This window comes from Corapipo altera, unplaced genomic scaffold (assembly GCF_003945725.1).
Source record: "Corapipo altera isolate COAL_440 unplaced genomic scaffold, ASM394572v1 69, whole genome shotgun sequence".
NCBI classification, from domain to species: Eukaryota; Metazoa; Chordata; class Aves; order Passeriformes; family Pipridae; genus Corapipo; species Corapipo altera.
This window is the reverse complement of record NW_020884908.1, coordinates 8284400-8309261: the sequence shown is the minus strand read 5'-3', so window position 1 is coordinate 8309261 and position 24862 is coordinate 8284400. Positions and strand designations below refer to the sequence as shown.

Sequence of the window (24862 nt, the reverse complement as noted above, 5' to 3'; positions counted from 1 at the left end):
ATATTTGTAAACCTTACCAGCTCAGTAATGCTGGTATCCACACACACTCAACTGCACCCTACTTATTAGATTGGGCAGGAACCTGGCACTTTTAAAAAATTTTAAGTTTTAAAAAAGGAGTCTTATCTAAAAGAGGTATTTTGAGATTTTGTTTGGTTAGTTTGTTTGTTTTAATAATGTGAGTAAAAATATAAACTACGGCCAAATTTTATAAGTAGGTTGAGAGGACTGGGTGGGAATGAAGTTTACAAACCCATAAAAAACAGCTAAAAAACGCTTCACAAATATTTTCATCGCAGTTTTCGTGATTCATTTTGTGACTCTCAGCAGAAGAGCTGGTCTGTTGCATGCCATGAAAATGGGAATCCTAATCTATTTAGACTATAGAATTTTTCAGTAATGTAGTCGAGTTTTGAGACTTACTGTTTTGCTAGAAGAGAAAAAAATAAAAATAAAAAAATTCCCTTATCCTCACTGGCAACAGCTGGAACTGGTAGATAAGTTTGCTTCAAGTGTTTAATGCCTTTGAAATATGTAAGGTGGAATACTACCAGATTTCTAGTGTTCTTGATCATTTAAAGGGTGTTTTTGAAATTTGTATGCCTAGTTAAAGGTAAATGTCTCATTTGTTCATTCTTTATGAGGCAAAATATTTTTTGATTTTTTTTAATCTAAACAAAGAGGGAATACATACAAAATGGTCAAATAAATATGATGACTATTAATACCAGTTCTAATGATAGTGTTCACATTACTTTATTGAGTGATATTTACACAGTTAGGTTATCTACATACTATACTGAATTAGGTTTTGATCCAAAAAAAGACTGAGTCTGTTCTTTATCTTGAGCTTTCCTGTAGTGTCATTAAAAGAAATATATTACAGAAACAGAATTAGGTAAAGAGCCACATTTCAGGAATCTTTCCATGATGCCTGCTGGTGGAATGATAGTAGACCTGTGTTTTAATTTTTATTCTGAATTTTGATGAGCCTTAAAATTTTCTACACCTTATCCAAACCATGGACTCTGCCCCTGCAGTGGTGGAAAGAGAGACATGAGTGGTGATTGAGAAGTACTCTCCATATATAGGTAAAATACACACAAGGGAGCAATAACAGCTGTAAACTGAAAGTCTCTACTCAGAAACAGGAATCTGTGTTCAATTTACATGGCCAGCATACCAAGGGATTGGTACAAGTACAGTACAAGGCTGAGATTTCCAAGACTGCCTAAAAATCTGTTTTTTGAATGCTCATTCACCTGGCTGTCTAGGTCCCTTAATTTGCTGTGAGAGTCCCTTCCTAAGACAATCCTGAAAGTACAGAAGTTGAGTTCCTTACTTCCATGAACACTTGTTAGTATCGGTGAGCTTCGTTTCTGTTGGTTATTAGAGCAAAAAAGAGACTGTTTTACTGGATTATGCATAATCTTCTGTTTAATTAAATGTAACTGATACAGGCCCAACATGACCCTTCTAATGCTTTTCTATTTTTAAGATAATTATGATTAACATTGTTTCCTGAGATTGCATGTAATTATTACTTGTCAGGATTTATAATAGGAAGAATAGGAACCATAGATTTTAAAATGTATGCATTTGCACTCTTATTGCATATTGTTAGTAGTTCAGACTATTAGGATTTAGAAAATACATTTCTAATATTCTCAGATTAATAAATTTAAAGGGACAAATAATGGCAGAGAGAGCAACCTTTTCTTTCTCTACCTAATAGAAACTCAGGCAGAGTGATTCAGTGATTAGTGCTATGTGGTTAAATACCAGTGGCTGCCTCCAGAGGTTCAGTTTCTATGAGACTCTGCATATGAATCCATTCAGATCAGTGGGAGCTCATAAAGTCTGCAACATCGTGATACATTTAACTAGTTTTGCTTTTAGAAAGAAATCATTTCTTGTCCTTAATGCAATGTCAGGGATTTAGAAAAGGTACATTTAGCTGTGTGATCTCAAGAAATCAATTGGTATAAATAGGTTTTGAATCCAGCATAAGTAACTGTAAATTAATTCTCTATCTGTAAAATGAAAATAACATTATTTTCTTTGGCTTTCTTACCTGTCTTATACTTTTGGGAAGGATCAGTCACTTACACTAAGTGAACTGAGTGGTTACTATGAGTTTTTGATCATCTTTAACATAAAGAAACAGAATAAATACATATTTGCTTTCTAAGCCCGCAAGACAAATTCACATCACACTGCAGGCTTTTCCACAGTCGGGAAAGGCATAAAAAAAATACTGAAAGGAAGCAGTAGGAGAGGAAAATCCCAGACATTTTGTCCTATAGTCATCTCTTCAGGAGCTAGGTCTTGAAGAAAATTACCTAATCTTGCAAAACTTGAAGTAAATTCACAGGAGTCAGCAACACTGGCAGTTCATTTTGCACATGCACACTGTGAACATAAAATTCTTCATAGGAATATAATTTCTTTAATATTGTAAACCTGCTCTGGGGACTTTCTCTGCATGGATATGGCATTATGCAAGTAGTTTGGTGCACACAACCTTTTCCAGGGAGTTACTTAAAGAATTTAAAAGAGAAATAATAAGTAATGTGAGATCTATAGCCAGGTGGGGGTCGGTCTCTTCTCCCAGGCAACCAGCAGTAGGACAAGAGGGCATGGTCTTAAGTTGTGCCAGGGGAGGTCTAGGTTGAATATTAGGAAAAAATTTTTTCCAGAGAGAGTGATCAGACATTGGAATGGGTTGCTCAGGGAGGTGGTGGATTCTCCGTCCCTGTAGGTCTGTAAGATGAGACTGGATGTGGCACTTAGTGCCATGGTCTAGTAACCACGGCGGTGTTGGAGCAAGGGTTGGACTGGATGATCTCAGAGGTCTTTTCCAACCCAGTCAATTCTATGATTCTGTAATCTTTCCCTCCACATTTGCTCTTGGCATAGAAATTAATTCTGAAGTGGTAGGCCATGGAGAAGAGGCTTCAGATTTTGGGGGATCGGGGCAGAGAAAGGAGGAATCAGCAGCCAAAGGCCTTACAAGAGCTGGCGCCTGAAAGCCACAATTAGGAATATTTAGCCAAGAAATTTGGCCCATATTTTGACAGTCAAGGGGTGATAAGGAACAGTTGGGTGTCTTGTGAGTCAATCTTCAGTCTCTTCAACGTTCATATCAATACTGCATTTTAAAAGATATTCTGCAGTTGAAACATGAGTCATAAAGGTTTCTTGCTCAATGAGTGAAAGGACTATTTAGCAAGGAATAAGTCTCTTCTTTGGCCAGTGTAAAACAGCAGGTGAGCCTAGATGATCAGAAGTCCCTTTTCTCCCTTACAATTGATTAATTTCTATGGATGAAATTCCTGTCTCTGTGCAAAGAAGAGAGGGCATGTAATTAGTGATTTCTTGTTAGAAATATTTTCAATGAAAAAAAGTCCTAAGATGTCTAAGGATTTTGGCTTTTGTATTGCTTCCAAAAAGACATAAAAAACAACAGAACTAGCAAAATTCATCAAGTATTAGAAATCAAAGAAAACAACTTCTTTTTGTATTTTTTAACAAATACTCTACATTTTTTTGCCAGCCACAATTTATGAAAAATACATAGCTTCTCAAAAAATGTTTTACTTGTGCATTGTTCCAAAAGGCTGATGTAGGTTGGTTTTAAAGTTATCGATGTGCAATGATTTGATTTATAAATGCTGTTAAGGTAACTCATAACTGGTTTTTTATAGCATTCATTGTATAATATTTTTTTCTTCAAATTAACTTGTAGTAAAATGTATTTTCCCACAAACATAGTGCCATGTAATTAACTTTGCATGAGTTGCTTTTAAGGCAGAAAGTGTTACACAATATAGTTTTTACAGAATAAATCACCTTTGGGGAAACCAGCAGAGAAAGCTTTTTCCCATCTAAAGCCTCAGACCTCAGTAGTTTTGTGCTCTCCGATTTTGCAAGTTAAGCTGTAAACAGAGGTGCAAATTCAGGTTTTGGCTACTATGCAGTGACCCTTCTTTTCAGAAAACTTCCTAATTTCTACTGAAGAGATCTTGCTTCCTAAGATGTTCAGGAAGAGCCTCCTTTCTTGGTGTGCTTCAGAGATGATGGAAACTACTTTCCTGCTGTTCCTTAAACCAGCTCTCTGTGCACTACACAATGTCTTCTCCTGAAATCTCTTTGTAAAACCCAGTTACTGAGAGTTAAATGCTTATGGTTAGGAATATACACTGTAGGAACATTTAACTATATGTTTGTGCTTATGGACATGCTGTGCAATGTCTATAATGAAAGTCATGTGAATGTTATTTTTATTAGATTAAAAGACCATTGCATTGACACAAGTCTGTGCATCAACCCCATCACTTGTATATACACAACTCTTCTTGCAGTTAAGTATAACACTGTGTGTATTATTACATCTTTGCCAAAGATTAATTAGGGCTTATTCTGATTACTCTGAAAGGTCTGTCTTTGTATGAAGGCGTTCACAAGCCATTTTTTGTTTGAAAAAAACCGAAAACAGTAGTGTCCTTGTATCTGCATACTATGGCTTAACAATACAGTGGATTTACACTGGCACGTCAGCAAAGCAGAATGGTATCTCTAGTATCAGAAATCTATTAGTCTGGCCTGTGGGTTGCAGCTCTGTCACAGAAAGTGAGCAGCCGAAGAACAGTCATTGCCGGCTCTCTTTTGCATAGTCAGCTCTAGCAAATAAAAATAACTTCTCACATCATGACTTGGAGGTTAGAGATACCACATTCATTTGAGGTGAGCAAATGCAATCACTAAAGTAGGCAACGAAACTCTGCAAAGGAACTCTTTGCAGTACCAGAACATTGCCTCTAACATCAGACTTTCCTCATTAGCCTCATTATAAGGAAGCAAAGTAAAGAAGGCCTTTCCCAGGAGAGTTTAATATTTTCATTGCTTTTTTTTTAGTATTTTTATAATATTTCACTTCAGAGGATTATATATTCTTCTTTGTGGAGAACAAGCGGAACCTGTGAATATCCACAGCAGCCTCATTCCATGGGTAGGATTTTTATTATAATTTTTCTCATTCAAGCAATCTATCATTAGAGATGTCCTGCCTCTGATGTCAGAGATGCCCAAAGGAACTGAATGACCAGCTGTGTCAAAGGAGGGGGCTTTCATAGTAAGACCACAAATAGGTGCTGCAATTGCCAGTGCTTAGCAATTCCCACAGCAATACGGCTGACGGAACACAGACACAGTGCTAGCTGGACATAGGCTCCTTGCTGTGGAAGTCCTTTTTCTTACTTCCCTTTGGAAGGAGGATTTCATGGTGTCTTGTGCCTTTCACCGTATGTTTCCACAGCATCCAACACAACGGGGATCTAGTCCCTGCTGGGAGGCACTGCAAAAAAATACATTACATTTACAAACTTGTTATAAAATCTGTGTGTTTTCTTGCCTGTAAAAATGGAATCTTATGCCTACCCCCCACTGCTGGAGGTGATGACAGTAGAATTTTCTTCCTCAGTTATCAGTTATACTTGGTAAAGTAGGTAAACATATTCAAATTCTGTAGTGGCAATGCATTACACTTATTTCTTCCCACTCTACTAGAAATTCATATAATTTTAGTGTCAATATAGCTACAGATAGTTTCAGATGAGAAGAGACAGCTATTTATATTATTTTCTGCTTGCTCTTTACTGTCATCATTCTTGTTTCAATATGGCTTTTTAAATGGAATACCTGAAGAAATGGCCTTTGATTTTTCTAGAAAACAGAGACTGGGGAGAGGAGAAGCTGGTAACTTTAGGACATTTAGCATTTTTAAAGGGATAATTAAAGAATTACAGAAGCTGCAACAGAAGAGTAATGATTTAGCTGATACTAATCGAAGTATAGAAGTGCCTTTAAATGACAAGTTTTATACATCTCTTATTTTAGATAAAAAAGTCTAAGCCTGGAGGAAGAAATAAAGAAACAAATATAATAAATATTCCAAAATATTAAAGCTTGATTCAAAGCAAAAACAAGAGAGTCAGTTCTTGAGACACCAGTGGTGCTCCAACTCTTCACAAATGTAAACCGTTCTAGTGAACAGTAAAAAACAGCTGTGCTACCAGAGCAGTGAATATTGCCAAAATTGTATCTGTAGAGACAGATTCCCAGCCAATGTGAAAATGTCGTCTTTCCCAACAGTTATGACATTTTACCCCTGCCGCACATTTGCCTTATTGCATCAAGGATAATTCACGGATTATTGAAAAATATGAATGTACTGGAGCAATGTAAGACCATAGGGAGCTGTAGGTGTTTTATTAGTCTAATAGTTAACAGCATAACCCATGATGGAAAGTTAGGTGTATAATGGCATCTCATATAGGCATTATTGTAGCATTAAAATACTCCTGCATATGATTTATTGGTCCATCAGAACATGCTTCAGGTTATTTCTGAATCAGACCTGTGATTCTTCACAAAATACCTGAGCCATGTAGTCACGGATCTATAAATATCTAGCAGTATATATGAATTCTATCTCTGTAACATGCCTACCTACGTTTAAACAATTTTGGATTTTAAAAAGTCCTTAAAATGCAAGCTTTACTTTCTTAACAGCTACACTTCTTGTGCCTCAAAAGAACAAATTGTGTCAGTCTGACTATCAGAAGTGCAGCCAACATCTCTTCATTGCACTTGGTATTATGAAAAGTACTTGTATTTCTAACTGACCTAATGATGCCTACTTGTTCTCACATATCACTCTTGCTTCCTGTTCCTTTCTACCACTTCTCACCTTCCACCTTCCCTTCCTGGACCACAGGGGGTTTGCTGTCACTCCATCTTTCCCTGCCTGCTCTCCCTAACATAATATGGGACCTACTGACCAAATTTAAATGCATCTGATAGAGGAAAGGAACCCCCAAGTTTTAAAAGACTACTTAGTTCCTGGTAGCAGGGAGCACAGGCAGCTCAGCCCTCAGGGCAACCAGGAAGTGCATGGCAGCAAAAAAGCCCCAGATTCTTCTCCAGTGGAAACGTCTTAGGAGACAGGGAAGAGATATGGGGCAGCTAGATAAACCTTTGAGATCCTTTACTAGTGGAAAGTAAGGCTTTATTAGCTCTGCCACTACTAGAACTACTTGTTTGCCAATGCATATTCTTCTGTGAATTTTCTTTTTAACTGGTTGATCTTAGGGTTTGTTTTTGGTTTAGTTTTGTTTTCATGCACTTTCCCCAAATAGATTGTGACCATCTTATGGTAAGCACTGGTTGAGTTTCTTGGGTGCACTTCTTGATTTGAGGTGTTAGCAGTCTGTGTAGATATAAAAAAGCAAACACAAATATCTACAGCCATCTGATGGAAAAAGGAAGACAAATTCAAAGAGGTTCTACAGCTAAGCCATATACTTAATCTGCGCTAGAACCGGCAATCAAAATCCAAACAAAAATCTAAGCCTCTTTATAAGCCTCACTTTATTCCTGAGAAGTATGGGTCAAAATTATTCTTTATTATTTTAATTATTTATATATTATTCCATTTTTAAAAATAAAATAAGTTATTTACAATAAACTAATATAATATTTATTTTAAATTTTGTTTTATTATTTATATTTTTATTACTTTTTTAATCAAATTAGTATTTTTTAAATGCCCATCCCAAATGTTGTTTTCTTTGAAAATGACAGTGAAAAAAATGAGTCTTGAATTTTTATGAGGTAGAATTTGGGAAAGATTGCATTACAAATAAATTTTGAAGCATTTCAATCTGTTATGACACAATAAACATTTCAAGTGCAATTTATTTTCCAACTTAATAGTGCATTTATTTGCATATTATTTCCTATTGGGTTATTTTCAATGACATGAGAGCCATGTGTTATATTATTTTACACTATCATGATAGATGTGTCAGAAAATAATGCAAAAGTAATGAAAGTTCCATAGAGATGAGAAATAAAAAGTAATGACAATAACACAGTAAAATGAATTTTCAGCATGTTTCTGAAGCAGTGGTTTTTTTTTTTTAATTCCTATTCCATTTTAAAAATTTGAAGTCAACACAAATTTACACATCCAGAGTTTTGCCAGAACAATTCCATTTCCCTTGTAGAAAAGTGCTGTGACAGAGGCTTCCTGACTGGTTGTGCTGTTAATCTGTCAAGGAGAATACAGTAACCTTACTCAGCTCCCCTTAACAAAAGGTCAAAAGGCATGGGGTAGAACTAGTTCTAGTCAGATTTGCTCAGAAATAGGCAACCATGGTGAATTCTGTAAACTGAGGGATGGCCCGCACACCTTTTGTCAGCTAATGGGTTACATTCTCTTTACTTGCATTCTCATCTTTAGCAGGGAGAGAGAAAGCTCTTTCTAGTGTCTGACACTTTTTCAGGAAGTTTCTTGCAAAGAAAGAGTTTGTTTTTTTTTAATGTAATTACCCAGCTAGCAGTACAAAAGCAATTAATCATCTTTAGAGACAAACTTGGCCAGTGTAAATTGACATGACAGCAACCCACAACCGTGTGACTATGTGTATTCTTAGATAATTTGGCCCATAATCACTGGAAATATTAGTCAGTTGGATTATCTCATATGCCAAAGTTCATGTGACCAGATAATAATCTAGAAGATTGCTAAGTGATACAGCTCTCTACTTACGTATGTGTACTGGAAATTACTGGAGCTAAAACGGTAGTTCTGCATATCCCTGGTTTCTGCAAAGACTGGCTTGAGATCAGAGCCAGCTGTTTGGTAGGCATTTCACTGCAGTCTACCAAGTAAAATACTGAATTCTATATAAAGCCTTTGTGTGGTTGCTGACAACACTTGTCTATATGTAGGTACTTCTATGTCATTTCCATGATGAGCTCATTTATTTATATCTCTTTGGATATGACTGGCACACTGGTTCACCAAGATAACAAGAGAGCAATGTAGGACATACTGAGGAAGGTTACAGTAAAACAATACCCAATTTTTAATAGTCTTTGAAAATTGACAAGGAAAAATAATCTGATCTAGAAGTCAAGTTCACAAAACAAGGAGATCAATTAGAACAGGTGTTTTCCTGATGAACTTTCTGTGAAATGCTGCTGATTTCTAGTGGTCCATGATGGTCCCAAAAAAGCAGGACCATGCAAAAGCAGGAAGTATTTGTTGAGTGCTGAATTTAGAAAGTACCTGGCGTTCCCATTGGCTGGTTATCTGTTTTGCAGCCAGATCCTCAGCTGCAATAAGCTGATGTCACCCTTTTAAACAAATTTACCCTGGCTGAAGATGGGGCTGTGGTTAATGAGCAGCTGTAGTGGCAGAATGTCTGAATTTCTGCAATTATGGAAAATGATTGCCTGTTACAAAGTAGGTGACTCAGCAGTGCAGTAATACTGACATATCACAAAGAGGAAAAAATATGCAAAGGGAAACCTTGAATGAAAAATCACTTATTTGCTGAAATTCTATTATTCAAATTCCTATTGATATTCTGCTGACCTCTAACCCCTACAATAATTCTTTAGTGCAAGAACTGTGTGATACAATTACAAGCAGATCACCAGATTTGGCGTAATTCCTTGACTTACAAATGTGAAAGAGGTAGGAAAGTGGATAACTATCTGACTAGTTTGCACTCACAAAAGGCAGTATTAAGTTCCCTTAATATCTTCTACTTAGTGTTCTTCCTTGGGTCATAGCCCAAGATACTAATTTGGTATTTTAAATCTTAAAAAGAAATGTCATACTTTGTGCATTGGTGCATAAAGGAAGAATAGAACTGGTAGGATGACCCAGAAGGTCCTTTCATTCTTGAATTCCTATAAAATCAAAAGTTGCCTCAAATGGGAAAGTGAAAGTATTTTTGCTATGAAGGTACAGGAAAAAGAGGATTTGAGGTTTTTAAATCACCCTTTTCTGAATGAAAATTGTAATCAATGCAACGCACGGCTGTAAAATCTGCATTTCTTCATAACATTTTCTTTTGAAGAAAAAGTAGTTTTGAACCTTATGCATGACAGTAAACTTTCTAGAAACTAACTATATTTAAAATCTGCTGTTAGACTACGAGTTAAGAAGTAGGGAAAGCAGGCTTGACCATTAGACTATAGAAGATATGTGCCAAGTAAGAGGGTATTTTTACAGTGAAATCCATCTTGCTTTAAATAAGCTAAGAATGGTCTTTCACTCTGTTTTCCGTTTGCATATTTGAAAAGTGCTGAAATAGAGGAAAGGAAAGGTTATAACACTTTCACAAATAATTCAAAAGAATGAAAGGAGATTAAGACTAATAATTAGAGTGAAATATTCCAAGGTGTTTTATTCAGTTAGCACAAAGGGTAATAAGAGCAGATGCTTTTCCAGTCCTTACAATTCTTTAGCTTGTCTTGATGTACAATGAAAAGAACAAAAGATAATTAATGGTCTACAAAGAAGACAATCTTAGTAGTAAGCCGATGTCTCAGCATCCATCTTCACATTGATCAATATTAGAAACTATAACTTCACTGGTTGTTTTATGAGATCTTTAAAAAAGGACACAGAATTATCAAGATCATAAAAAAATGTATTTCATTCTTTTGTGGCCTGTAGCCTCATTATTCTGCCTGGAAAAGGACACTGCGATTCTTCTATGTCATAGCCCATTCTGAAGAGGAAAGTATTTGTGTTATTTTTCAACTCATGATCTGCGTAGTTTATCTCAAGTGGAAGGGTCTTTCTCTAAGCCAGCTGGCTCGTAAAACAAATGTGTTCCTGCCCTCCTGGCTGGATGTGTGCTCCTTGCTTTCCCTGGGCACCCTCAGCCCGTTCAGTGTGGTGCCATGTGGAGCCGCCAGCCTGCGACCAACCAAACAAGCACATTCTCTGGGCCCCAGCTGGTAAGATTTAAACCAGCTCTAGCCTAAAGCATCTTGGATGTACTCAGGCACAGCAGTGCTCCTGCTAATGAGCTCTGCCTCTCTCACAGGTGTCACACAGAGCACGATCCTCCCAGCTGCAGTTACATAGTTCAAGCACCAACTTTGGAGGTAGGGGAGGTGGTGTGTCATGTGGGATGCTATGGACACACTCACTGGTTCCTCTACTGCAGTAGACCATTGTAAGCACAGATCCTGGCAGGCACTTTGTCACTTTTAAATACCTAAGGCATGTGAATTGTTTTACAGGTAGATCTAAAACACTATCTTAGAGAAATTTTTTTAGCAGCTAAAGTTAGGTGATGGCTGACATAGGGAGCCATTTGGAGGGGAGAAAGCACTGAATGTCTCAGGATGAAAAAGGGAGAGGGATGTAAAGGTAGATTTCCTAAGAAGGGCTGGACTAGACATTTTGAACTGATTGAGAGCAACTCTGCCCTAAGTCAGCACATACTCAGGAGTGCGGGAGATGGAGACCCTGCCTCTGCTTCAAGCAAACACTGTTCTGTAAGTGTGCTAAGCTTAACAGTTTTTCCAGCTTTCTTTGACTTAATCAGATGATCATCTCTCCAGAGCACAGGTTGGCCCTGGCTCCTCTTTCCCAGAACACATTATGGTGAGATGCTGATCTCCTCTAGAGATGCAGACCCTGTAATAATGTAGATTTTTCTGTATTTGGAAAGGCAGTTCATCCTCCATCACATTGGAAAAGACTATCCCTGTCCTTCATCTGGCAATGCCAGCTCTGAATACCTGCAAACCTGCTCTGTGATAGGGCACATGACAGATTCTGGTCTGCAGGCTTGTGTGCCATATAGCTGTTGCCAGCTAAAGGCACTTGTATCCATATCTGACAGATTCTGGGATCCAAGCCTCACAGGTGTGAGATTACAAGGTGTGAGAAAGCGATTTCAGAGATTTTTAGAGATTTTGAGAAGATAACTCCCCCATCTCTAGTATTCAAGTCCACAGAGGCTGTACACATTACGAGAAAAAGCACATGTAGACTATGGGAGATGAGCTGTTCAAATGGATGTTGCAGGGAATGGCTTAAGTGCAATGAATACAGATAAAATTTTTTCTTTCCATTTTGAACCAAGAAAGATAAGATAGTTTCTTCTATTGTTCCCTTTAGCTAGGAAGAAAAGAGATCGAGCTGGCATCAGGAACTCCAAGGGCAATGTCTCCTTCCTGGTGAGGTACTATTCAACACGGTTCGGGTCAACACAAATGTCAGGGCCAGGGAAAGGGTATTCCTTGATTTCAAGGAGCCCAGCCCTTGATTTGGGTGGAGTTGGCATTGCTTGGCAGGCACATCAGAGAGACAAGTCAAGGTTTAAGCAGAGGTTCACCTACAGCAGTTTCTGCAAATAAGGACTTTTCCAATGCCCAGTAAAACCCTCTGTAACCATGGAAAAGAAAGTGTTCTCATCTAAACCCAAAGGAAAGGCTAGAAAAAATCCGTACTTTACAACCTTTTAGCACAGGTGTCATTTTACAGCTCTAGATAATTCAAATCTGTATTGACCTCCCTGTCTGTTCATATTATTACTGGAAACAAGTTGCCTTACTCATAAGTACTAATGGCATACATATTGTATATCTGTGTGGGGTGTCAAAATATATAAGAGTAAAATTTTCTTTCTGTAGTGATTTGTTACTTCAGAGTCAGAATTTTTATTTTCTTACATCAGTATTTCTACAAACTCAGTCTCTTCCACAAAACAACCTAGTCAGCTAAGGTGCTGACTGATCTCTACTGGCAGAATTTCTTACATTCTTCTCTATTCTTTTGCATGATTATTGTCACAAATCACTAGTAAGTAAAACAGATAGACAGATAAATATCAATAAACACATTTGGAAGAAGCGGGGCTATAAGCTAGATGGTGCCAAGATCCAAGCAAGGCTCAGTAAGTCAGTTAATGCTTAAGTGTATGAGTTCTAACTAATACAATGGAACAGGAACTGCATATCCCATAGAAATCTTTAGGTGGGCAGAGACAGATAAGCTTCTGCAGAGCAGGACTGTTGGGTTCCTGCGTAACTGCCAAGAAGGCTACGCCAGGCAACTGCTGCATTCTGGTTAAACTGAGGGAAGCTGGGGATGGGGTGAGCCAAGTGCTGAGTGCCCAGACAGGGAAAATGGTGCTATGGCTGTTTTTCTACCTCAACCCAAAGATATTCTGCTACTCCTCAAGGTTTTGCTATAAGTCACCACCACTTCATACTGGTATTAACCTATGCTGCACAGATGCCTAAAGTCTTCAGGGAAGGGGGTTTTCTTTATGCTGCTGTGTGACTGCAGTGATGAGGTCTCTTGCTAGAACCAAAGCATAGCTGACACAGTTCAATTTACTTCTCAGTCTCTGTGCTTAAATGAACAATACATGATATTAAATCAGTGTCAAGTTGAAACCTTGATGTCACATTGATCTCAAGCTCAACATACTACTTCCTGCAGTGTCCCACTGCCTTTCCTTGTAAATCTAAGTCTTTCACTCTGGTAAGTTGTGTTTCTCATATACTTTGTACAAAGTATATTAAGAAATCAATATAAAAAATAAAATAGAGCCTAAAAGGCTTCCAGACTGCCATCTAATACTGTGACACCTGGACTGCGTCAGTGCACATGAACAACACCATGCAGCAGCAAACTCATTTCAGGCAGAAAGGACAGAACCTGCCACCTTGCTACTGGTTTCTCAGGAAATCCATTTCATGTCTCTAGGAGATTGGCCTCACCATGCTTGAACCTAACTTTAAAGCTAAACTCTTCAAGTTTTCTCACTGGTTTGATCTTGGGGGCAATTACTGCATCAAGTAGGACCAGAAGCTTTCCCTCAACCCTCATGATTTTAACCTTCCACTGATCAAGCAGAGGTGGTCCAGGTAATGTGTAAGTCAACTGTGGACAATACTTAATAACATATCAACCTGTGAGAATAAATTTCCTGATTTCTTTCAATTTTGCCAAAAGAACTTGCAGACAAGAAAAATCATCTCTTCATTAGAGGAATGGAGAAGGGATCCCAGAGTGAAGAAGACAAGAAAATTAATCTGCATGCATTTTGCTTTCTTTTCCAGGTACCTCCAGCATCTACCGTTCTTGACGTGAAACACAAATTTCACAAAGCATGTAAGTACTATGGCTAACAGGCTGGAGGCATGGTTAGAGGCCTTTCAGCTTGGACAAACTGTCAAATTTATTTTTCATGAAATCTCACACAAAAGCTGAGACTGGCTTGACAGCTCCAGTACTAAATAAGAACAGTGTTTGAACTAAGGTTCTACTGTACCTATCGCAGATGTGAGAGTGGAAGGAGAGAACTGCATAATTTGTCACTGTCGGCACGTGAGGGGCAGTAGTTTTCCATCTTCCTTTTAACATTACACAGTGCCAATCCAAGGCCATAATTGTATTTTTTCTTCCAGTGTTATGTTAGATAAACTTCATTAACATTAGACTGCTCCAAGCTGGCCATAAATAGACCATGTAGACAAAAAAACTACCTGGACAAACTTGATGGGTGGGCCCACGAGAATCTCGTGAGATTCAACAAGTACAAGTGCAAGATGCTGCTTCTGGGTCAGGGCAATCCCAGAAATGAGTACATGCTGGGAGAAGAAGTCACTGAGAGCAGCCCTGTGGAGAAGAACTTGGGGATTCTTGTGAATGAAAAATTGAAAATGAGCTGGCAATGAGTGTTCGCAGCCCAGAAGGCCAATCATATCCCAGGCTGCATCAAAAAAGGAGTGGCCAAGAGGTTGAAGGAGGTGATTCTGCACCTCTAGTCTGCCCTCATGAGTCCCCCCCTGGAGTACAAGAAAGACATGGACCTACTGGAGCAGGAAATTATCTGAGGGCTGGAGCACCTCTGCTGTGAAGACAGGCTGAGAGAGCTGGGCTTGTTCAGCCGAGAGAAGAGAAGGCTCTGGGAGAACCTCACTGCAGCCTTCCAGTACCTAAAGGGGGCTTACAAAGAAGAGGAAGACTGACTTTTTACTTGGGCAGAGAGTGATAGGATATGGGGGAAACAATTTTAAACTTAAAGAGTAGGTATTTCAGTTAGAGATGTGGAAGAAATTATCTACTGTGAGGATGTCCCATCCCTGGTAGTGTTTAAGGCCAGGTTGGATGGGGCCCTGAGCATCCTGATCTAATGGGTGGCATCTTAGATGCTGAGCTTTCATTATTTTTACAAAAAAGTGTTTATTAAACTAAAGGCTAGATGCCTTTTGAAAAAAAAAAAAATAAAATTGTCAGTCAGTAAGCTCTTGAATTCAGAGTAGCGTAAGTAGAAGAAGAATTGTGCTTCTACTCTGTCCTTAGAATTTTATAAAACACTAAAGCTTAAGGCTTCTGTGGTCGCACACAGGTTCAATCAAAGAAGCAAAATGCTGTTGACCTGACTGTTTTAAAATTACTAATTTTCACTGCCTGTAAGGGCTCGTAAAACACAAAATGGCAAAAGTTCAAAAACTGCACTGCTGGGTACAGAAAGATGGAGTGCAGGTGTTTTAATATTTCAATGAGGGTATGTCCTCCCATCAGTTTGTGAAATGCAGTGCATTTCTGCCTAGAATCTCTTAAATCAACTGCAACTGGATTTATATTGATGCAGTTTAAATCAGTTGAAGAACACTGGCATAGAGGTTTATGCCAATACAACTGCAATGAGATTTTTAATGGATTTGGGCTAAAATGGTGCAAGTCTGTGTATAAGCCATTTTAATGGTGCCTATTTTGATATTAAGAGGTACCTTACTTCTCAAGTACCCCCAGTGATGTCAGTGGAGCTACTATCAAGGAAGACAGCATACCACAAAGCACAGTATACACTGTGAACCAAACCTCTGACAGCACAGCATTTTACAGCACGTGGAAAGGCTGGCACATGCCTTCAGTGCTTTTTCAGGCCTCAGTTTTTTATGTCAATTTCTCCCATTCCCAGGAGTACACCATAGCAGTGTCCTGTGTCCTTTCTTCTTACTTCAGCTCATTGCTTTGATCTCTCTTTTCCAGTTCATGACTTATGGATGTTGTTGTCTCATGAGGTTTCCCCCCCTCTCTTCCCCTCCCCATCCCTTCCTCCTTTCCCAATTGCAAAGACAAAATCTTCACTTTTTTCTCTTTACATAGTCTGGAGGATGACAGCTAATAGCATATGGTTCTTTTAGGCAAGAGCTGAGAAGGGGCTGAAGCTGATCTGTGGATGCCTTTGGTTACCATGCTATTTTGTACTAGCTCATGCATTCATTTCTGTCATTTTGTGTGTGCCAGACTCACATGTTCCCCTATAATCCCTTGTTAAAACACACTCCTACGCAACACCCCATTACAGTCTCCCTGACTTCATACATTCTCCTTTGATCACCCATGCAATTAAGCTTTCTCCTCAGCTGGTGTCTTGTCAGCCCTTCAATGACAGGAACCCCTGTGCAGCAATTTCACAAGCGTCCTCTCTGTCACAGAGCAGGTTTTGCTGCCTGATTCAAGAAAGGAGGATAAAGACTACATTACGAATTGCAGCACAGGAGGCTATTAAACATTAAAATAAAAGAAATGGGATGCAAGTGACACGTGCCATCTTACTGCTAAGTAATGTCTAAGTCAGTCAAATATTAGTTTGGATCTGTGTTTATACAAAAGGCAGAATATGGATTTAGAAATCCAGGAACAAATACTGAAACACTTCTCAGCCCTCACTTCAGCAAAACTGTCTCTACTGAAACAACCCCAGCAAAGCCTCACCCTGTGCTTTCTGTAGCATTGAGTTTGGGGGGGCAATCCCAGTTTTATCACTGGAGATTGAGGGATCTTAGTGAAGAATAACCATTTAAGACTGCCATTTCCATGGGAATTCAAAGGCTTTGCCCAGACTGAAGATGGCTGCTTTGAATCATCCCCTGGTTGCTGTAGCTGCTGCCCCTGGGAGGGATTGGCAGCACCAACCGGGGTCAGCCCAGAACAGTAGTTTCCCTGTTGCAGCCCTCCAGCCATCAGCTCTACAGGGGCTTTCTGTAACAGATGTTAGAGCAAGGCTGTCACACTTAATAGCAAACATCACACCTGCCCACCATGAATCTGTCTAATCCTTTTGAAACATATTTGCAGTTTTGACCTCAGCAAAATCCTCTGGGAGGGAGTTCCACAGTATAAGTATGTTGTGGACAAATGTCTACACTTCTACAACTTGATATTTTCTGCCTGAAATTGAGTGGCAGCTGAGCGTCTGGGTGTCACTTGCCATCATGCTGTATTGTCTAAGGCATGGTCAAAGAAGTCTCAGTCAAATTGGTGCTGTGCTGCAGGTGACTTTTCTACTATTTTCCTCATTCCTTTGTCTAGCTGGCAGAGGTGGAACTAAGCCAAAAACTAAGTGTATAAGAAGGAAGTCTCTTGACCCATTTTCTCAGTTGCTTATAATGAGTTAGGTACTTGGCATTTTCTTTATCTATACAGATTATATTTTCGGTGGAGAAAGAAATATCTTGTAGGCTAAACTTCCTGGGCTCTTGTCCTTGGCAATAACTTTTCACCTTTAATTTATTTTTATCTTTGCAAAATGTATTGGACTGCTGTGGGAGGAAATCTTACAGATAGAAAATGAAAAACTGTAATAATAATGCTAATTCATGTATCACATAACTAAAATAAAATACCTCTAGAACAGGTAATATAGCGGAGTCAGTGATCATTAAATATTTTCAAGGTTACTGCCTGGAACTTGCTGAAAAATCTCTTGAAAGAAGAGGAAAAGTGGAAAGGAGAGGGGGAAATAAGACCTCAGCAGTACTGTAACAACCTTATGGAGGCAACCTCTTGCACAAGGGGGACAGCACAACTAGAACTGTTTTGAAGCCAGAAGAGTGAGTGTAGGGAACCCAAAATTGCCTTCTAGGCAGAAGGAGCAGGCAGGGAAGGAGGAAGCCTGGTGATGAGTGGAAGGAAAAAGGGAAGTTGGAGAGAACTGAAAACATCATGAGTATCCTGGTCTGCAGAAGGGAATGAGGTGCTCAAGGAATAAGGAACAATTCAAACTGCCAGCTGTCCCAATAAAATACTAACTCCTAACCATTTAGCTCCAAAATTGCAGGCACTTCCATCTAAGATAACAGATGCTGCACAGAGCATTTAAAATAAGCAATATGAATGAAAAGTAAATCACTAAACCAGAAATTGTCAGTAGATGGCACTCAAGAATAAACAGCATAATTTCTGGAAAATATGAAATTTTAGAATCCTGCTACACCATCTTACAACTGCTCCTTATAAGTATTTCTACAGTGATCCTAGGAGCTATGTTCCTGAGAAAGCTGCAGAGATATTTTCTGTTGTTTTTCTCTAGAGAGAGGACAAGAAAAAAACCCGCAATTCCTTCATGATGGGACAAGTCTCTCTTTTAGCCTCCTCCTTATAGGCTGCAGGGCAGTGTGTTAGGATTCATCTGCCAGGTTTTACCTATTGCTCTCATCCTGCATGTTCCCCAGAAGCCGTAGGAGAACAGGCAGCCCTGCAAATTTCTTCACTGCAGACATCCTGGTCAGAGCATTTCCCGTCTGACTGCCTGCACAAAAGCAGGATCAGAGGGTCCTGTGCAGGCCCTTCCAACATGCCATTTCACCAAGTGCATCAAATACTACCAGTGACTTCCAAATGCTTGAATAAGATGCTTATTGCCTAATGCAAGGAGATACCATATCAGAGGGCAAACATGAGCAGAAGTATCACATCATACAATTCTTGTCCAGCTGCATGGGAGGCCTGTGCATATTCTACCTCCTTCCCTTTTCAAAATGACCTGTTACTGCCTTGAGCTTGCTTCTGCCCCCAGTTGCCTGTCAGCAGTGCTCAGCTCAGGCAGCGCTCAACAGCTGGAGGGAGAGTAGCATTTTAAAACCAACAGGTTCTTGTTCACCCAAAACCCTGAAGAAGATCTTCAAAACACAGAACAACAGGAGTCAAGCTGACATGGGGAAGAGCAAGGAGAAGAATCTCTCATTGCTTAGATATCACAAGGCAAGCCTTGTGAGTGGAGCTTTAGGCAAATGAGGTACTAAAATTATTTAGTGGAGGAGGTCCTCTTTCTTTTCTCCTTTTCAGAAAGTCTGCTAAGGGTTTTCATGCTCTGAATCTGCAACTTTCCTGCTTTTAATGACATCTGAGAGATAGTAGCATAAGTAAGGAATAACTCTGTATTTTGCCTAAACACAAGAGTAGGATGCAGAGCTGTTGCTGCAAAGGATGACTGTTTGTACTGCATCACATAATTCCCTTCTAGAGGCTGGCTGTGATGTTAAACTGCAAGGCTCAGAGAGGTGAGAAAGGATGCTGTGGGGATTAGTCATTAAGAGCAGTACCAGGGCGAACGGTGACTGCTAAGCCAGTGCCTTGCCTGCTGGCTCTGTATAATCAGGACTGTCTGATAACACAGTCTTGCTGAGAACCTGCAGTTCCTCTGATTTCTCCACACTGTCTATTACAGCTGGATTCTCAGGTTGCAGAAAGTTAATGAAATCTGTCAATTTTGATGCCTGGAGAGACTCATGTGCCTGGTGAATACATCTGCTGGGACTCAGAGAAGCTGAATTATGCTATTTATGGCTCTACAAAGTTGACTTCACAGTCTTGGCCTATCAATCAACCATGTGTCTCACAAATCAAAGAAATCCAAATAAGTTATATCTAGGGCATAAAGCCTTTCAGAGGGATCTTTCTTTTGCCCTATATTAGGAGATCAGGCTTAGAAAAAGCCAAAATTTTTGAAAAAGGGCCACAATCTGATCCCACCATGAATTGCCTTGAGCTGGATGTACTCCCTGGACAGAAAGGCAGCTACTAAGTCTATGGCTTTTATCAGATCTCAAACTCCTTCCTCCCTAATTGTGTCCTAAGCAGTTCACACTAGCCCAGAATCCATATACGAATGAGTTTTTGAAGGGATAGACAATATCCTGCTGTGCAGGCGTCTGACTGCAGAGCTCATAGGCCCAGCATTACGTCCCCAGTGCAGATTCACAGAGCATGTTGGGCTGGCAGTCACATCTAACTATTGTTTTTATTAAATTCTCCCCTCTCTGCATTCATAACAACTCAATTGGAAATTACAATGAAGGCGAATCACTGGGGATGGGCAGTTATTACAAATGGGCACTAAGAACTACAGTGATTTCATCAGGGTAAATTGCGCATTCATCTGTGTTGGCTTTGTAAATGGAAATTACTAGGTTAGAAGGAAACATGGTATTTGTTTCATCTTGTATTTATAAGTTTTCTTTTGACTTAGTCACACAGCAGATATCAGTATAACGTCAGTTTACGATGAATTTCAGTGGTGAATGATGAAGGAATTCTAGGATCTTTTACCTCTCTATGCCTGTCAACACAACTCAGTTTATTAGAAACTCATTGAATTTCTTGTTACTGCCACAGTGAGGCTTGTACATACTTAAATTCTTTATTTTTTGCTTCACAAAGCACAAAGTAAGCAACAGATCCTTCCCCAAAACTCAAACCAGTTGCTACCATCTTCCTCCCCAGCTCACAGTCAGAGATCTAATCCGTGAGTAAATTGCTTCCTGCCTCTGCAGCACGTGCCTGTCAGAACAGACACTAAATTCTTGCTTTGGCATGGTGCTTTAGCCACAGGGCCAGCCTATCTGGTAGCCTTCATTTCTGATCTGTACAGGAAGAAGCATCAGGAGGATGACTTCCTCTCAGCCTATTTGTGACATATCTGTGCAAATCTTTCTATACAAAATACAGGAGTCTGTCTGTTGGTACAGATTTGTGTGACTTGAATTTATGGCTTAGCTGTCAAAATAACCAAAGCACTCCTGTGAAAGCTGGGAATACTTTCACTTCTTTTCTAACAGCCAGTCAGGAAATGAGAATGGCATCATTGACCTAATACTGTTAAAAGGAAGGAGAAGCCAAACTGAATTAGCCTAATGATTTTCATCTTCAAAGTGAATGAAAATTTACCTTAGACACCACATCCACTCCACCCCACCCCCATACCCCATTCTGTTTTGGAGTTACAGAAAAACAATTCTGGCCATTTTTCAAAAGGGAAAGACAATGCATGGATATGCCCTCCAGAAGGTTCTGTGCACTTCACAGACCGTATTTTGCATCCTGAGCTGTGGTCAAAACCCCCCAATTCAAGCCATGCATCTCTTGTTGACACTGCTAAGGCCCAGAATTTTCATTTTGACATTTCTAGCTGGGGGGCTAAGATAATAATAGTGAGAGCAAGCACCAGACTAGGCACCTGCAGTTTGCTTCTCTGCTGAGCACTTGAATCTCATTATAAGTTGTGGAGGAAGAGATATTAAAGTAGTCTGAAAAGCATCTGATCAGATATCCCTGAAGTTTTGCTCTTTGAAATTTACACATGGTTACAAAGAATATTTTCATTATGTATTGAATTAGGAAAGTATGGTTGAGGTTTGGCTCACCCAGCTGGTTTAGAAGCAGGGCACACAGGACCTTAAGGAAGACTTTTAGAGTCAGATTTTTAAAGCATTCTGGTTGTCTAAAGGTAACAGTAAAAGCCAAAAGGCTACCTGGGACTTTTCAAGTCTCCTGATTCACAATGAAATGAATGTGATGACTAAGACTTAGGTCTTTAAGACTTGACCAATGGGAGTCACGCTATTGACTGGGGTGAGTTGTGTGTTAGATACTTTCTCCCTTTCGAGCTTCATTTTCTCATCTATGACACCAGAATAATTAACCTTCCTTTCATCCATCTTGGGATCTATTGTCTGTTTTGCCTGTGATCCTGTAAGAAACATTTGGGACAAAGAATGACTTAAATATATGTTTAATGACCTATTGAACCAGAGGGAGTAAGGTGTCTAAAACACAAAAGCCAGGCTATCCATTAAATGCTTATAAGATGACCTTCAGAAAAAGAGCAACATTTAAAACAGCAATGGAAAAAGTGAAGATCAACTAAAAAACTTAATTGGAAATGCACATTATTTCTCTTTTTTTGGTAGCTTCTGCATCTGATGTTATTGCATTTCATTAACAGGATTACAGATATCATTTCAGATGACTAACATAATAAAAGAAAAGACAGCTAATCTATTGAGATGTAGCTTGAAGCAGAACTGTCCCTTTCTGCTCTCTGGGATATTGTCCCCAGCTGAGATTTACAGGGCTCTAACAATGCATCACAAATGACATCCTATGTAAACAACTGGAGAACAAATGTGAGATGCTATTTAAATGCATCATTAAGAAAAGGAAATTTCATAGCTAGATTCTTTGCTTTTCTTGCCTTAGAATTAATTGACAGATCTAGATGAAAAACAGCAAAGTTTGTTTACCAGAATTGACTATTATTATTTACAATGTGTCTTATTAGTGTCTGTGGTTCAACTGAGAAAACTACAGTAGAAGACCCTATAGAAGTAATCCAGGCCCTAGAGAATATCCAGACTCAGGAATTAAATGAGGAATTAAAGCCTAGTGAACTGTCATTAGAAGATGTCAAGGTAGTTTTGGTTTTTAAACAGCTCCTACATCAATTGAAACTCGGGTAATACATTTTTGGTCTGAAGAACAGATTGAGTTCCAGTGTTAACCTAATGTTCACCACCAGATTCATGTGGGCCTAATGTTCTTTCAAAGAACTCAAGATACTAAAAGCCCCAATGGGCCTTCATTAGTGTGAAAAGAATCTCATGTCCATTAATAAGACAGGTGTCTGTTGATTATGGCAGGGTCAAGATCACTTCAGGCTTTAAAAGTGCTCTGCATCTACATCAGGTTTTTCACAGGAGTCCCTGTGCTTTTGAACACCTGAGTCGGGCAGATGGCTTTACTGAAGGGTCCAACAGCTTCTCTTAGGAGGAGATGCATGGAATAGGTCTACATGAAATGTACCAGGACTTCTTGTGAAAGACAGTCAACAGGCATTGGATAACAGAAGAGGAAGTAAATCTCCCTTGCCAAAATGAGAGGAACCTTCTAAAAAACCCTGGGAGAACTTGAGAAAAAAAATTACAAGCCTCATGGTATCACTTCTACACAGGTTAGGTAAGAGGCAGCAGCTTCAGCTTCTAAGTTCAGACTTCCCCCCAGGTCTTCTCTGCCTCATGCCTTCCCTGGCTGTGCTTCTGGAGCCCCTGACTTCCTCAGGACCAAGAGATGTGACATAACAAGCAGCTGCAGTTCTGGGGTCAGGGCCAGGTGAGCAGGACAAGAGCAAGGGAGGCTGTTCAGGCCTGAATGTGAAGGATGTCAGTTTGTGATGGTGATTTGTTTTGCATTTGTTTACAAGCGAGCTCTCACTCACAGTTGTAGCCTGTTTATTTATTTATCTTTCTATTTGGACATGAAGGGAAAGAAACACTCAGAACAACCAAATTAAGAAAGCTTTTCAACAAAACTTGGTATTTGTGAGTTTCAAGTTAATGAAAGCAATGCATCAAAGACAAGAAGCTGAACAAATGATTCTGAATAAAAATAATGTAGTAGAGTGGTGTTCTGCCTCTTTCTAAATTGCCCTCAAATTGCAATGATATTGAATATATTTGCTGTTGAAAATTATTCACCTTTGAAATAAATGATTTGTGGGTTATACAGGAACAATGTATGTTACTCTGGTTTAAATACACACTGATGGGGAGGCACTATTATTTTATATTCTGCCATTAGAGTGCAAGCTCAGAACACACAAACAGTCTAGATGAGCTGTGACTATAGGATTTACAGAGGGAAAGCAGCAGAGGAGTTGAAAGGCCATGAAGTGTTTGTCATATAGATTGGGATGAAACATCATCCCTCAACTATGAGAATGAATACTCACCAAACAGTGTTGCCATTGTCATGTCCCTCACGGCCTGTGTATAACTGTGGAAAAGCACTTTGCTGATCAGCTTTAAGCATGTTATGCTTCTTTCTATGTGGCTGCCTCATGGTTGACGTGCAGCCAGCCTACCTGGGCTCATTTCCTGCTGGAAGAGCTTGAGATGGTGGGTCTTGCACTCTCACAGAATCACAGAATCATTTAGGTTAGAAAAGACCTCTGAGATCATCAAGTCCAACCTTTGATTTGTCAACTAGACTATGGCACTAAGTGCCATGTCCAGGCTTTTCTTGAACACCTCCAGGGATAGTGACTCCATCACCTTCCTGAGCAGTCCACTCCAATGTTTAACAACCATTTCCATGAAGAAATTCCTCCTGATGTTCTGCCTGAGCCTCCTCTAGTGCAGCTTGAGGCTATGACCTCTTGTCCTGTCTCTAGTTGCCTGAGAGAAGAGGCTAGTACACCTTGCTACGATCTCCTTTTGGGTAGTTCTGGAGAGTGATGAGTCACCCTGAGCATTTCTTCTCCAGGATTAGCAACCCCAGCTCCCTCAGCCACTCCCCATAGGACTTACACTCTAGACCCTTCACCGGCTTCGTTGCTCTTCACTTCAACACCTCAATGTCCTTCTTGCAGTGAAGGGCTCAGAACTGGACACAGGACTAGAGGTGTGGCATCGCCAGTGCTGAGTTAAGGGAGACAATCACTGCCCTGGTCCTGCTGGCTACAGTGTTTCTGATACAGGCCAGGATGTCACTGGCCTTGTTGGGCACCTGGGCACACTGCTGGCTCATGTTCAGCCACTGTCAACCAGCACTCCCAGGTCCTTTTCTGACAGGCAGCTGTCCAGCCCCTCTCCTCTAGCCTGTAGCGCTGCCTGGGATAGTTGTGGCCAAAGTGCAGGACCTGGCACCTGGCCCTGTTGAACCTTACACCGTTGATCTCGGTCCATCAATCCAGCCTGGCCAGAGCCTTTATTCACTGGAAAGGTACTATAGCCTTGTTTCGCAGCAGGGGAACTGCAGTATGCAGAGGGAAAATTATTTGTCCTCTGTCATAGATCTGAGATGGGAAGAGCAGCTTCCCAAGCCTTATAGCGCTGCTTCTGAGGCACAGAAGCTTTTGATCAACCTAAATAAGGTGGTGGGATAAGAGAATTAAACCAGCTG

At 39.7% G+C, this 24862-nt stretch overlaps 1 protein-coding gene across 12 annotated transcripts in view; it reads left to right on the top strand.

Moving 5' to 3' along the window:
- Positions 1-24862, top strand: part of TECRL (trans-2,3-enoyl-CoA reductase like) — a 77011-nt gene that overhangs the window by 671 nt on the left and 51478 nt on the right. For all 12 annotated transcript variants that reach the window (XR_003529237.1, XM_027652938.1, XM_027652936.1 and 9 more), the window contains exon 2: positions 13951-14002. Coding sequence is in view for 11 of the 12 variants with exons in the window: in XM_027652938.1 (XP_027508739.1) it covers positions 13951-14002 (52 nt within the window). In the remaining variant the exon portion in view is untranslated. The remainder of the gene's footprint in view (positions 1-13950; positions 14003-24862) is intronic.